Consider the following 15,812-nt stretch of genomic DNA (forward strand, 5'->3'; position numbering starts at 1 on the left):
CACATGTGTTCTGCAAAAACAAAGAAAGAAAAGAAAAATCATCCTAAATTGGAATATGCAAGATGCCCCATCTCAGGGTACACAATAATAAATTATAATGGTGGGGAGGGGAAAGAGAAGACAGTAAATTTCTCGCTTCCAAACTTGGTCTTTGGATCAAACAATAATGCTCAAGCTAGAAGTGTTCTCTTTCCACCCTTCAAACAGCGCAAATGCTTGTTTTAAAAGGGGACACCACAATACTTAAAGTTATTTGGCTAAATGACTGGACAAACAGAATGCAGGACTCCAAACAGCCACGTGTTTCATAGAGCTCTCTCCTGTTGAAGGTTCTGGGCGACAAAGGAAGCATTTGTATTCATAGTCACTGCAACTTTTTTTGCAAGAAGACTTCCTATAGATTTCCTGTCAGGAAGAGAGCTTCCTTTTAAAAGAGCCCAAGTGTTTAGATACAGTATCCATTTCTCCCAAAACCAATATTTGGAAAGGCAAAGGACATAGTTCATTAAGGGGGAGGGGGGGAGGCAAGCCACAAAACTTCTCTTGCAGCTACAGCACGCTGGATTCGCTTTACATCATTCTCATTTCAACTGCCACTTGTGCTACCCTCCTAACAATTATAGTGTATTACTCATAGTGTGTCACCTGTTCCCTCGCCCCTCACTTCTCAACACACACCACACGCTCCTGCACTGTAGCACTGCAGATACTCGCCTTCAAGATATTCATAGATGTAACATTCCATTTTAGAAGGTTCTGACACAATAGCATAATCTTTGTAGTCCCAAATCAGGTACAGGTTCACACGTATGTGGTATTGCCAAACTGGGTCATACATCCTCCACCACGTTTCTTCTGTTATTAATCAAGAATGTGTGTCTGTGTGTGTGTGCATGTTTAATTCATACATATTACTGTAAAATGCTTACAGAAGCAGACAAATAGATAACTCCACCAGCACTACTAATTTCATCCTCTTTCCAGGACTTTACCTACAGGTGCACAAAGCTTACTTGACTATTCAGTTAGACATGATGTTATTTTTCTGTAAAATATTCCAAATCTACACAACAGCATGAAGAGATTAAAAGCACCAGTTCTAATAGGTGGATAGAGTGAGGTCAGGTTTGTCATAGGTGAGGTTTGCTGGATGTACTGCAGCAACAAAACTCCAACTATGAGAGTTCCTTTCCAGCATAAATTGAATTATTTTCCCCTTCAAGCAGGTCTTTGGAGGGGAAACAAACGCTTGTTGACCAAAACTCATTCAAAATGATGTTTCCACAGAATATTCTCTCCTTTATGTTGAAGGCTGCTGATAACAGAAGGTGCAAAAGACATTTTAAAAGCTTGGAGAATCCACTGCTGGCTCAGGTGATATGCATACAAAAAAGAAAACAATAACCAAAATAATAAGTGTACATTACTGATAACTGAAAAGATTATTCAGCTTTCCCTTTCCCCATCTATGATTTGACGCCAAAGTTTGCGAATTGTGTGATAACAAACCTTTGTTTCTTTAACATTACTGGGAAAACATGCCTTGATGGTAAATGCGTTTTTGACATATTGACAATGAAACACTGTGTATGATCATCACTCTATTGGAGCAGTCAAGTAACAAAGGAGATTCCCAGGACATTACATACGTATAGGCCCTGTTTGGTATTTTCTAAAATTTCCTCTTGACTGGGTGAATTTTAAAAACCATTACATTATGCTAGAAATGAATCAGATTCATGTACACCAACAGATCTGAGACACAGTTCCTTTGCTAATTCTTCATTCAAAAGATTAAGGCTCCCTCTAGTTACAATCTCCTACAGCTTTACCATTGCATTTTGTTTGTGCTTCCATCCTGCTATGCATGCACAAACATGTTGGTGCAGTGTTCATTATTTCTAGAGAGCTTCTGCTGAAGCAGTAAATAGAAGAACATACACACAGCGTGTGCATTCATAGATACTCATTTCCTCTATGCACACACACAAATGTTTACATTTAATATTCATTTCCATCCCCAGCAAATTTCCTGGAGGGGGGGAAGGGGGGACAGCCATCTGGAACACAAAGACTAGATCTGCAGGCCTGCAACAGCAGGTAACACTTTTTTTGTGCAGAAAATGAAACACAGAAATGCCTATTGAGATAATTGTATTTAGCTAGATTAGGAGAGAATCTCTGGTTTGGTAATCATTATTCAGCACAAGGCGCCTGGAAAAAGGGGGGGGGGCTCTGGAATCACGTGTCCCAGGCATTTTGATTTCCTGAGAATACAGGTTTGACAATTTCTCCCTTCGTGTATCTCTAAGGGTGGGTGGGGGTGGCTAGAAGAAGGTTTTCCACACCATATTGAGCAGGCCCTGCTGTGAATCTTCCTGAGGTACAAAATGGTGGATGTAAAAATGGTGCTTTAAAAGAAATTGCATTATTCATTCCAACCGATGCCAATCAGTCACCAAATAACCTCTTTTAACACTGCACGGGGGAGATAAGCAAACATGCGGGACCAAACCTTGCAACAAATAGATGCACATGTTTACCCACCCCAGCACACACAAAGCTGTATTACAAACCTGATGTCATGTAGCCCCGTGATGCCTGGGAAAGGAAAGCTGGGGGAAAATGTTTATGCAGGCGGTAGTCCTTCTCACTGCGGGACCTCATGCGATCAGAGACCCGGTCGGAGAAATCCGAGCTAGGCCAAGCTCGCCGTAAGGTTGTACTCCGAGTCTTCTTCATTTCGATGCTCCTTTTGGCTTAATCCACCACGAGCAGGAGCAGCCACGGCGGCAGAAGCATGAGCCAGGCCTCGCAGCTTGCTCGCTGCACGATCTCGGGGATTTGCAAAAAAAGAAATGTTTTACACCAGTCGCTTTACAGGCACGACTGGGCTCGACGGTGCAAGCAACATTTTGCCGCCGCTTCGTCCATCCGAGGTTGCTGCGGGTCCGTTCCTTTCCTCTCCCCCGAAAGAGCCGATGTGACACACGTCCCGCAATGCATTACACTTTATTGGCCCTTAAACCCAGCTTTGCAAAGTCATGTGGAGGGGAAGCAAATGGTGTGGCTTCCCAGGCGGGGGTAGCAGCGGCGACGGCGGCGGAGAGAGAGAGACTGAAGAAAGGGGTGGCGGGGTGGGGGGGAGGTGAGAAGGAGAGAACAGCTCCGTGGCGAGGAGGCTCTGGGGTCCCAACACAATAGCTCGATTCACCACAGAGGGGCTTAGCCAACTGCCAGCCGGGACACAAAAGACCCGAGCAAATTAGGCAAACCAGACGGCCTTTGGTTTTGACCCGAAAGGCTGCAGGAAGCAAAGCAGGGAAGCATCCAATCTGCAATGCCATACAAGTGCTAGTCGCGGCCAAATGCTGCTGTCCCCCCCACCTCTCCTGCCTCCGACCTATCAGCATCCAAGCCAAGCATCAATGAAGCCGCCTTTGCAAAAATCATGGCTGCAGCAACCATTCTCGCAAGCTTCATGGCGGCGGCGGCGACGGCAGTAGCAGCACCCACGGCTTCTCTTGCCGCACTGGCACGACAGACCCCTCGCCCAGCCATCCAAGGTGCAGCAACAGACGAAGCAGCCGCGGTCGCGTGCAATGCAGGCAGATGGTCCTAATGGCCGAGGCTCCTGGCTCCTCCGCGCTCTTGCGGCTGAGGCTTGAAAACAAGCGTTGTTTCCTTCTCGCAGGCAAGGTTGCGCTTCAAAATGCGCCGACGTCCGCCGGTCGACAGAGCCATCTCCTGCAGCCTTTGAACCACCGGACTGCAAAATTAATCCAAACGTTTTTCCATTCAGGGGAGGGGAGGGGGGACCAGCCAGCGTCGACCGCCTGCCCTGCTTGCCTCTGCGCCTCCAGTACAGGGAATCGCTATTGGGAGGCAGGAAACGAGGCAGCCACCCAACCTTACGCTCATTGAGGAGCTGTCTTGAGTTAGACGCGCTAAGCCAGTCAGGCGGCGCTCATTTTCATGCACAATGCCCTTAGGCTGACCCAAACCTTGGCTTATGCCCCAATCTATAATCAGCTTGTATTTACATACAAAGCTGCGTTTTTTAATGACAAGCCAGCCGGCTCTTCTTCTTTTGTTCCCTCAGAACCAGAGAGAGAAAAACAAAACAAAACCCTGCCCCCTCTTTCTTTTTGAACCCAAAAAAGGACCGCAAGATTTCTTGGTCTGTCCTAAACAATAGCTTTAGAGTCCAAAGAGGCAGAAGGAGGGAATCAAGTAATTTGACAGCTGGGGTAGAAAACTCCAGAGCAAAGTAATCCAACTTGACTAGAAGCAGTTTCTTAACTGGCCCTTTTCCTTATACACATACACACCCAGTCTGTGTTACAAACCCAGGCTGCATACAGCTGTTTCCATGCCAAAAGGGAATCACTATGGAACAACAATGCACAAGTGGAAGTTCTTGCTGGGTTGTGTCATTAGTTAGGGAACATGCAAGTTCATACAGCACATATGTGTACTGCTCTTTTCAGTCTGGAGATTAACATTTCCCTCCCCCGAAAAGGAATTTTAACTATGTTTTTGTCTAATCACAAAAGCCACAATTTTTTTTCATTCAAAGTAGTGTTATTTACTATTTACTATTATTTATTTACTATTGAACATGTTTTACTTTCCCTATTTATTATCTTCCGTGAGCCATTTATGAGGTCTACTCTTCCCCCCTTATCTAATCAAATATAGACAGAAAATGGACCACAGACGTAGGATCAACTTCCAGCAATACTTTCCTGCACAGAGGTTAAAGGGTTAATTTCTTATATGCAGCACTACAGACTACCTCAGCCTGGGGACATTTTATTTTCAGATTCTTTATTTTCAGATACTTTCTCTCAAATGACAATGTAATTTACTTTGATTCCAGTTGGCCCAATTACATTCATCTTGTCACTGGCTTGGTGTACATTTTATTTACAAATATATTTCTTTACCAAAGTACCCAATATGTTCTTTCCTTTTCCTATGTATTTTCTTTAAGCTGCTGCTATCCACTGTTATGCCAAACCATTTTGGACAATCAACAGAAAGGTGGTGCAAAGCTACTTTTGCATCTTGTGGTTGGATCTAGGACAGGGGTCTGCAACCTGCGGCTCTCCAGATGTTCATGGACTACAAATCCCATCAGCCCCTGCCAGTATGGCAGAATTGTAGTCCATGAAGATCTGGAGAGCCGCAGGTTGCAGACCCTTGATCTAGAAGCATCCAGCACCAGATGAATCGTCATAACTCCCTTCATTCTAAAGGGCCAAACAATGTGAACATGGGCTGGGAAAAGGATGCATGTAGACAGCTCTCATTCACATTCACTGTTATAACCCTACAAACAGTCCTAGCTAATGATATCCAAAATGCACCACCCCTCTCCACACAGCTGGCCTGCCTTTGAAACAAGTGTCCATGAGCACAACCAACACAAATAGCATCCATACACACACTTAATCCCTTCTATTTATTCTAGGAATTAACCATATAGATTGCAGGCACTGAATATGGTAACATTTGAATGTTATCCCAAAGATGGATGCACTGGTTGAGTAGAGAGGCAAGGTGCATTCTTTCATCCCACCTTTTCCCACAGCATGAAGGATCACATTTTGTCTGATGTCACATACGACTTGACTAACAATAACCACTGTATACCCCTTACTGCCAAAGAAGTCCACATTTCTAAGAGAGTGGCAGTAGAGTGTAGCAGTGTGGGGAGAGGATCTAAGAGACCTAGGTTAAAACTCCCACTTTGCATTTGAAGCTTGCTGGTTGACCCTGGGCCAGTCAGTCTCTCTCTCTCTGTCTCTCTCATCTCTCTCTTTCTCTTTCTGCCTAACCTAACTCACAAGATTGCTGTGAGGATAAAATGGAAAAGGGGGGAATTAAGCTGCTTTGGATCCCCATTGAGGAGAAAACTGGGGTACAAATATCCTAACAAATAACTAAATGTCATTAAGTGGACAGGATGAAACTTTGAGTGTTAGCTGTGTAGAAACAGAATATTTCTTACGGCAGAGAGCAATGGAAGACTAATAAAGATCTTTGTATTCTTTATTCACAAAACACAAGACAGTGAACAGCAAGCTGGTTCAGTCTGCAGACAATGTCAAAGTATGTAGGATAATGAAGTTCAAAACAGTCACAAACAGCTCAGAAGGGGATACCTTCACACTAAGACAATACACTAGCAGATCAGAGTCACTGCTGGTGAATGCAAAGTAATGCACACTGGGGACAAATAATCCTAAATACACATGTATACTCATGGCTTGGTTGCAGCAGCCCAGAAAAAGAGATAACAGAAAGCTCACTGAGAACAAAAACTTGGTGTATGGCAGCAACATAAAAAAGACCAATGGTGTTACAAATCATACACTCAAGCAGAATAGTTTTTACTAGTGTTCAGCCATGACACAAATATGGATAAGAAAATATCCATATTCATGGACATGCCTTTGGCCATAAGATGCTGGACAACATGCTAGAAAAATCCTGCCGTCTCACCTTGCCTATGCAAGTTTCTTTGACTGGTACTTCAATGGCTATTACTGGGGCACCATCAGCTAGCAGTTCCCATCTCAACTTATCAACGATCTTGGATCAAGAAGTAGGAAGATGTACAAGATCTCAGTATTTAGAACTAGGATTCATCCAGTTCACAGGTTCATAATATGTAGATATTTTATTTATAAAAATTTGTACCCCACCTTTGTGCCCTTATAAGAGGCACAAAGGTGGCTAACAATTGAAAGCACACATGAGGAAAATCACATTTAAAAACCATTAAAAACACCCCCAAAACACATATAATTGAAGTTAAAATGCATGTAAAATATGAAAACAGCAATTGAAACATTGGTCAGGAAGGAGGCATCACTGAGGGAATGTCAAATGAAACAAAGGCCCTTTCCGCATGGGCCATAAACAGCATCCTAGTTTTCGCATGGGAGGCGGCGTGAGGTTTTTTGGAAACAGCATCTTCCAACTGCTGTCGTGCAAACAGCAGTGGCTGGAAGGCGCCATTCCCCCCCCCCTTTCCCGAATGACTTACCGTCCCCTCCGGCCTTCTGGTGCGTCACACAGGCCAGGGGACATGCCCCCCCCCGCCCTGCGACTCCAGAACTGTTGTGCAGGGCAGGGGGGGCATGTCCCCTGGCTTGTGCAACGCGCCGGAAGGTCGGAGGGGACAGTAAGGCATTTGAGGGACTGCACAGCCTCTGCACCATCTTCCCCACCCCTACCGGGACCGTCCATGCAAACGGTCCCAGGGGTTGCGTCAGCGTCGTTTATGCTGACGCACCCCCGCAGCATGGCCATGCAGAAACTATCAAAGTCTTTACCCTCTGGTAGAAGATGGCAACACAAAGGGGACAGATGGCTCTGGAGAGAAAATTCCAGAATCTGAATTGTCATGGCTGAGGAGACCTGCTACCATACTATCACCAGCCTAATCTCATAAGTCAAATGCACCCTAAGCACGGCCTCCAAACATGAGAGTAGTGGTCCAGCAGGTTCATAAGGGAGTAGGTGGTCCTTCAGGTATGTCAGGTAAATCATACAGGGCACTGAAGGTCAAGACCATCATCTTGTGCCTAGAAACAAATTGGGAGCCAGTGTAGATGGGTCAAAACTGGAATGATATGATCCGCATGACCCTCTCCAGTCAACATCCTGGTTGCAGCGTTCTGTACCAACAGATGTTTCTCAGGACACAATCCACCAGAGCACATTAAAGTAATGTAATCTATATGCAAACAGAGCATAAGCCACAGTGGCCAAACCATTTTTTGCCCAGGAAAGGCCACAGCTGGATAACCAGTGGAAGCTGGTGAAAGGTACTCCTGGCCACAGCTATCACCTGCTTATCCACAGCAGGTTTTGGTCCAAGAGCTTTCCCAGACTACAGATCTGCTTCTTCAAGGGCAAAGCAGAAGGGCATCTCAAGAGCAAACAAAGTTGGGCATGGTAGAGTAACATTTGTGAAGCATCACTTCTGCTAATTTCTACTTCTACAGAATGAGTTGAAGAATAGGAAAGACACTTTTTTAAAATGTACAAAATGTTATGTAATATAGAAAAGAATACTGGGTCATTTTATTCAAAAGCAACAAAAAACAGCATAATGCCAATGGATCAAGTACACAGGGCTGCTTCTCTTTTTCAGGTGACTTTCAAAAGAAGATGGTTTTTGTGAGAGGCCCAGGATCACCTTACCATTGCCCTTTGATTTTAGGAAGTTACTGGTTTTGTCTTTCCAATGTTGACAATCACGTGTGCAAGCCAAAGTTAACACAAAGCAGGGACACAATACAAAGTCTTTCTTAGGGCACTTGCCACTTACACGATCAATTTGCTCCTTTTCAAAAACACTCATCATAATTCAGATCAGATACAGAGAGGAATGTGCATCTGTGGGGGTCCACAGAATGAAACAGCTGGCAAAAAATCACAATTTTATGCTGCCTATAACTCCACTCACATATCACTTTTTTTTGTGTGCGCTACCAGTGGAATTTAAATTATGTGCACACTTTCTAGTTCAGATTATTCAAGATATACCTTCTTGGAGACAATGTTAAAGAAATTAATTAAGGGGGGGGGGAGAGAGAGAGAGAGAGAGAGAGAGAGAGAGAGAGAGAGAACTCATAAAAGAATTCCAAACCGGATGATGCAGGAGCAGGGGCCTGCAAATAAAAAAGAAAAAGCCTTTCAAAGACCCTTAGGCTACTCTGCAATTTATCTCCGGGAAAATATCAGGTTTATTATGCTGTTATACTAATCCTGGCTTAATTATAGAACCTCTTAAACTAGCTTCAGATCATATTTCTGTCACTTCTTGTGCCTGGAATACGTGATGACAGGAAGGTAATGTTTTCACACATTCTCTTTCACCTGTTCCCCCACACACTTTTTAAATTTCTACTGTGTGTTTATTTATACAATCATATTTTTAGTCAATCTGGCTTCCTCAAGTTGCATTTGGGGAAAGAAAGAGGGGAATCTTCATTTATATCCTACATTGATTCTTTGGGAAGTATTCCTTTTTACCGTCTTACAAACAGGAATTTTTTCAGAAGATTCAAAGTAGGATACAGAATTTATATTGGCGATGCAAAGTACTGACAGGTTGCAGACAGCCTATGGCAACCCTGTAGGGTTAATCAAGACAAGATAACTTATATTACGTTGTTAAAAATATTACGTATTGAATTATCAGAACTCAGATGCTTCAGTTCACAGCATCTTGGCTTATACATTTTATGGCTCAGCATAAGATCTTACTGCCAATATTTTGAAGGGTAAGAGAACCAAAGGTGAAATAAACACCCATCTCAGGAGTCACATTTACCTAACTCAATACTTCCATGTAAAAAACTCCTTTATACTAGTCTACAGCACGTGTCCCATTTCTACTGAAAGACAAGTGAAAGTGAGGCAAAGATAAATACAGATTATTTGAAGGAGGGTTCTTTCTCAGGTTGCTGCCACAAAACGCCAGTCTGTTTTTTCTCATTACTGCTTCATTGGCCGTGGTAAGAGAGCCTCTATGTGGGGCTAGTCACCTCCAGAGTGCTTTTTGCTGTTCTGTTTTTAATTAGTAGCTTGTGTATCACTATAGTGTTTTGTTTCAGCCTACTACAAATAGTTTTTTAAAAAACAGCAAAAGGCCCACTAGAAGTGAGGAAGATGGCGAAATGGAACTTTTACCAAAGCACTTTGAATATGCTCCCTTAGGAAATCTCTACCAAAGCAAGGGAGAAGACCCATTCACCATAGTGGAAGTCTCCAAAATAATTATTGCTTGGGAAGCAAGGCAGAGCAAGAACTCCGCGTGGAAGTATCTGTAACAGTAGATGGTTCAAGAGCAAATTAGATATTTGTAGCCTCACATTTCTTCTGAGATGTAAGATTTTTATAAGACTTGCAGCTTTAATAACATTTATTAACATAATAATAATAACATTTAATAACATAATAATCATCATCATATCATAAATATTAAATATAGAAACAGGGACAAAACATAGCCCTTTAATAGATATTTTCTAGGGACATATACAAGTCAAGGGCATATTCAGAAGAACATAAATAGGTAAGTATTCACAAGCACAAGGAAGCCATTTTCCTCTCTCAAACAGCAGAACACAATGAAATTTCACTTTAAGATGCTTTTAACACTCTGCAGGTTTGAAAGCAACTTGCAATGAGGCTTGGGATGGGAACAGAAATTAACAAGCTTGCTGCTGTCTGGTCTCTTAAGGACATGAATTTGGCCAACTTTTAGTTAAGCCACTTAACCAATAACATGCCCATGAACACAGGTGAATTTATCATTAGTAGAGCAATATGGTTGTGTTTAAACATTATCTAGAGATGGGGTCCTCTGATTATCTGCTTTCCATTCATTGTGTCAGCAAAGTTTATTTTGGGATACATGCATGATTGGAACACCCGTGATGTAGCATCCTTGAAAAATTTAAGCAAGTTCCATTTGCATCAGTGTCTGGATAGATAGATTGCCACCCTGAGTTCTACGGCAGAAAGAATACAAAGACAGTTGCCTGGCCTACATTCCTGCCAGCTCCTGGAAGTTGAAGTTGAAAAAGTCACATCAGTTTCCAAGTACAGTCTATAGCAGGGATTCATCTTTACATGTATCTTCCATAACATTTACCATATTAATCATCTGCCATTTTCAGTGCAATCCTAAACAGAATTACACCATTCCAGAGACACTGACGGAATTAGAAAAAGGTGTAATTCATTTTAGGACTGCACTGTTAGTGTAGACAAGAAAGCAGTAAGGAGGAATTAACAACCACATCAGTTGAAATATGATGGGATAAAAACAAACAGCAAGGTTCAATTAGCCAAGGCAGCAAGCAAAAAACTATTCTGGTCTTTATCTGACCAGCGAACCACCTGTCTAGCCATCCTTTGGTTTAAATCATTTCTCTTGAGATTCTGAAAAGAGGAAAAAAGATGTACTAATGCCTGGTGTTCACTTTTGAAACAATTCAACAGCTGCTCTCTTGTTACAGACAGAACTTAACAGACAGTAGCTTTAAAAAGCAAGGGAGTGGGGGAACTATTTGCCATTGCCAAAGAGCTCTTTGATGAGGAAGGGAAGACAAACTGTGTCTGCTGTTATATTTGGAGAGCATATAAGCCATGTAATGGTATCTGCTGGAGTAAAAATTATTACCGTATATACTCGTGTATAAGTCGAGGCACCTAATTTTACCACAAAAAACTGGGAAAACTTATTGGCTCGCGTATAAGTCGAGGGTGGGAAATGCAGCAGCTACTGGTAAATTTCAAAAATAAAAACAGATACCAATAAAATTACATTAATTGAGGCATCAGTAGGTTAAATGTTTTTGAATATTTATTTCAAAGAAAAACAGTAAACTAGCTCTGTAAGTGGAAAAGAGGGTCAACAAGAACAATATGGTATCAACCTTGGCTTTTTTGTAAGGAAGGGTTTTAAACAATGGATTTTACAATAAACACTGGAATAAACATGCCTATTCACTGTGACTCAAAATTCCCCTGCTTTTAAAAAGAATAGTTCATTATTTTTAGTGTACATATTTTTAAAATTGTACATGGCAGGTTTCATTTTAGAAGGGACATTCACACAACCTGTCAGGGGAGGAATGTTTATGTTAGCAGTACCAACATTTCAGAGTATCTTTAGGAGACCCTCCTGATGATACCACCCAGGTTTGGTGAAGTTTGGTTCAGGGGGTCCAAAGTTATGGACCCTCAAAAGGGTAGCCCCATCTACTATTAGCTTCCATTGGAAACAATGGGGGATGGGAGCACCCACTTTGGGGGTCATAACTTTGGACCCCCCGAACCAAACATCACCAAACCTGGCTGGTATCAGCAAGAGATTATCCTGATGATACCACCCAAGTTTAGTGAAGTTTAGTTCAAGGGGTCCAAAGTTATGGACCCTCAAAATGTAGTCCCATCTACTATTAGCTCCCATTGGAAACTACTGGGAGCTAGTTTCCAATCAGACACCCCCTTTGGGGGTCCATAACTTTGGACCCCCTGAACCAAACTTTACCAAACTTGACTGGTATCATCAGGAGTGTCACCTGATGATATCCTGAAACTTTGGGACCACTAGCCTAAAAACTGCACCCCCCAGCAGCCGACAAAGTAAAAACCCTAAAATATTTTTTAAAATACAGCTGACTCGTGTATAAGTCGAGGGGGGCTTTTTCAGCACAAAAAATGTGCTGAAAAACTCTACTTATACTCGAGTATCTCTTTCTTACACAGCCAGTCCTTTAACATACTTATACATACAAACAAGTAGTACAACTGACTTCTGTGTATCAATTTGTGGCCCTCCACCATGCAATAGATACTTAGTGAGAAACCAAGTATAGACTAACATCCATCCCCATTTAAACTATTATTTAGCTAGTCTAAGCCACTCTCTCTATATATATATTTCTGCCACAAAACTTACATAATTTACATCTTATGTAGGACATGTTCCAGGTCTATGTCCCATTCTTACTACTAGAGCATAAAAAAAGAAACAGCAGGCTAATGTCTTTATTAAGTTCAACTAGTATGGCAATCATATGCACACTTACTTAGGATAAACTAATTAACTTAGTAGGATTGACTTCTGATTAAACATGTACAAATCAGACTGCATATCAACCATTAGGTTATTACTACACTCTGTGTTTGATTTTCTCTAAAGGTCCAAAGCGGTACCTGCAATTTTCAAGTTTGTTTGAGGAATCACTGGTACACAGGCAAACGAAGTCGGGAGCTGAGAAATATTACATGTCAGCACTTTTGTTTTTAACTTGGAAAGGTTCTTGTAGGAGGGGAAATGGGCACAGAGTATAGTTGCAAATGTGCCACATAGCAAGCACAGTAAAACCTTTCAAAATAGTAAGGTTAGTGGAAGTAACCCTTGATAAGTATCAGTATTGTTGAAAAACATGATGAGTGTTTATCTTGGCTTTAAACATTACAAAGGTGGTGAATCACCACCACAAACAGAAACATTGCCCAACAGCAATTAGAGGTATTAGGATAAGGCTAATAAACTCACATCTAAAGCCCAAGGAAAGCCATGCAAAGAGGTAGCAGTCTTCTACCTGCTGAAGAGTAACACAGAGATAAAGACTCCTTTGAGAATATATTTTGCATTTGGATATAAAAAGTTAACACAATTTTTGAATGGACACTTAAGAAGAAGAAGAAGAAGAAAAAGAAGAAGAAGAAGAAGAAGAAGAAGAAGAAGAAGAAGAAAAAGAGGAGGAGGAGGAGGAGGAGGAGGAGGAACCACCATGATTTGGAAATAGAGCTTCAGCGTCTATGGCACAAACCAGTTGAGGTCGTCCCAGTGGTAATTGGCACGCTGGGCGCCATCCCAAAAACACTAGCACATGAAACATCTTTAAATTATTCCAAAACATGAAAATACTTACAAAGGCAGGTCAAGGTTTAAATAGTAAATTTAAACTATAAATTATAAATAGTTAAAATTATAGTGGTCACTGATTGAACACTATAATTATAACTATTTACCTATTTTTTGCAGATTATAAGCACTATTGTACTTTTGAAAAACCTTGACCTGCCTTTGTAAGTATTTTCATGTTTTGGAATTTAGTTTCACATGTAAATTGTAATTCTTTGTAACAAGAAAAAGTTTTTTTCATTACTCCAGTGGGAGAGATGTAATAATTGTTCCGAAACATATTGTTGTTGTGTTGTAAAATTAGTTTGGTTACTTATAAGTAAATTGCTACTCCAGTGGGAGACAAAAAATTTTTGAAGTTCCTACTGGGCTGGCAGCAACATCCAGGTGTCCCAAGGAACTGCAGTGGCCACCCACCAGTGTGATTGCCCCTCTGCCAGGGTAAGTGCCCCGAGGAGGGCAAATCTGCAGGCGGGGCTGTACTGTCCTCGATGACTGGGACCTGCGGCTTCAGATAAATAGATCATATTCTATCAGTTTCACCAGCATGGCCAATTGGCCATGCTGACAGAGGCTGATGGGAATTGTAGTTCCTGAACATCTGGAGAGCCGCAGGTTCCCTACCCCTGCACTAGACAATTTGGCCCCCTCCACCTGGATTGGGCCGTTTGGTGACTATTAGTTACAAAACGTAAGACCGAAACTCAAAATAAATCACCAAGGCAGTATTTTCAAATCTCTGGATTTTTTTTGCTCACTGTGTAGTCCTCAATGATATAACAAAGATATGTATGGGATGGAACCATTGATGCTATTATTGAGCTATCCACAAAAAGCTTCCTGCAAGCATTCTTTCAGCACATCCCCACATGTTCCTAATCTGAACATAAAAGGGTAGGATTAAAATTGTCAAGATTAAAACTGCCTACTGCTTGAAGCTTCAGGGCTGCCAGTTTAAATGCTTGGTTTCTTGCTTCCTTTGAAGTGTTAAAACACTAAACCTCATTCTTGCAAACAAGATCATGCAGATCCTCCACATCTGCCCCCTCACCGTGTCATGCTGAACCCTAAATTAGAATATCAACATTTACTTTCACAGTAAGGTTCTAGACCTCATAGATGAGGAAAAAGATTAAAAGATACAGGCAGTTGCAACTGAAGGCTAAGTTATTATATCCCAGCTTGCATTTCCATTTGTTGAAGATCACGTGCAACCAATATCTGGGCACTATAGTACACGGGGAGAAAAGTGAAAGGTGTTGCACAGGGTTTGTGCAAGTGGAACTGCATGAAGTCAGTTTATGCTTTCACATTGCTGGATCCAATACCACTATCATCTGCACCAGTCTAAATTAGTTTAATGGAAACTGGCATTTATAAAAGTAAACAGTTGTTTTTTTAAAAAAAGACGCACATAAACATTCATGCATCAACCATAAAAACATATTTTCCCTTTAACGTGAATTATAATAGGCAACATGCCACTGTCTTTATTTGCTATTAATTTTATTCTAACTATATTGCTGATACTTTATTAGAATTCCTCACAGTCAAGTGTCATCAAATTGTTATAAAATAACTAAAAAGGCTAGAAGGTTACAGGTGATTAGTAGAACTTAGCTTCCTGAAAGCAAAAGTTACTAAAAGAGATCAACATATGGCAAGATTTGGCAGCTTTCTTTCAGATTACCCAAATTTTAAGCAAAAAAAGAAAAAAAAAGAAAATAGAAGGGAGTCAGCAGAAGAAAGGCACTTAGAAAGGGAGCCCTTAATTTTAATTAGTTTGCCACTTACAACTTGTGAAGTCTGTTTATTACAGAAGAGGACAGCATTTCTCACTTTGGAAGACCAGGATTCCTCAAAGAAAACAAAATCCAGTGATGGCATTTGCTTAGAAGGAGAAATGTTTATGCACAAGGATATAGGTAAGGGGGAGGTTCCTGGGTTTAACCCCCCCCCCCATTACATGGCTAAAGCTCTGCCCCCGTTTGTGGGGTTTTTTTTTGTATTTTTAGTGTTTTTTCAGTTTTTGGCCTGCAGGGGGCACAGTTTTTAGGCTAGCACAGGGATCTGCAACCTGTGGCTCTCCAGATGTTCATGGACTACAAATACCATAGTGCCGCAGCAGCACCAAAATTTCAGGGATTATGGAGCAGCCTCAAATAATTAATCTAGATTAAGCCTGTAGTGTGAAAAGGGCCATGAACGTATCACTACACAATTGCAATGGTTACCACTATGCTGACAGATCCTAAAAGTTTCACATACATTACAAGGATCACTGCACGGTCTTTGTTGTGGTTACGTATTTGTATGCATGTGTGTGTATATCTGCATTCAT

General features: G+C 41.6%; 1 protein-coding gene across 2 annotated transcripts in view; it reads right to left on the reverse strand.

Moving 5' to 3' along the window:
* Positions 1 to 15,812, reverse strand: part of STOX2 (storkhead box 2) — a 136,659-nt gene that overhangs the window by 76,319 nt on the left and 44,528 nt on the right. The window contains exon 1 of one of the 2 annotated variants that reach the window (XM_048509233.1): positions 2,577 to 3,845. The exons of the other annotated variant lie outside the window; for it this stretch is intronic. Within the exon in view, the coding sequence (XP_048365190.1) occupies positions 2,577 to 2,742 (166 nt within the window). The 5' untranslated portion in view covers positions 2,743 to 3,845. Of the gene's footprint in view, positions 1 to 2,576; positions 3,846 to 15,812 lie in introns of those variants that run through there. 2 annotated transcript variants of the gene reach the window in all.

Source organism: Sphaerodactylus townsendi, linkage group LG10 (assembly GCF_021028975.2).
Source record: "Sphaerodactylus townsendi isolate TG3544 linkage group LG10, MPM_Stown_v2.3, whole genome shotgun sequence".
Taxonomy (NCBI): Eukaryota; Metazoa; Chordata; class Lepidosauria; order Squamata; family Sphaerodactylidae; genus Sphaerodactylus; species Sphaerodactylus townsendi.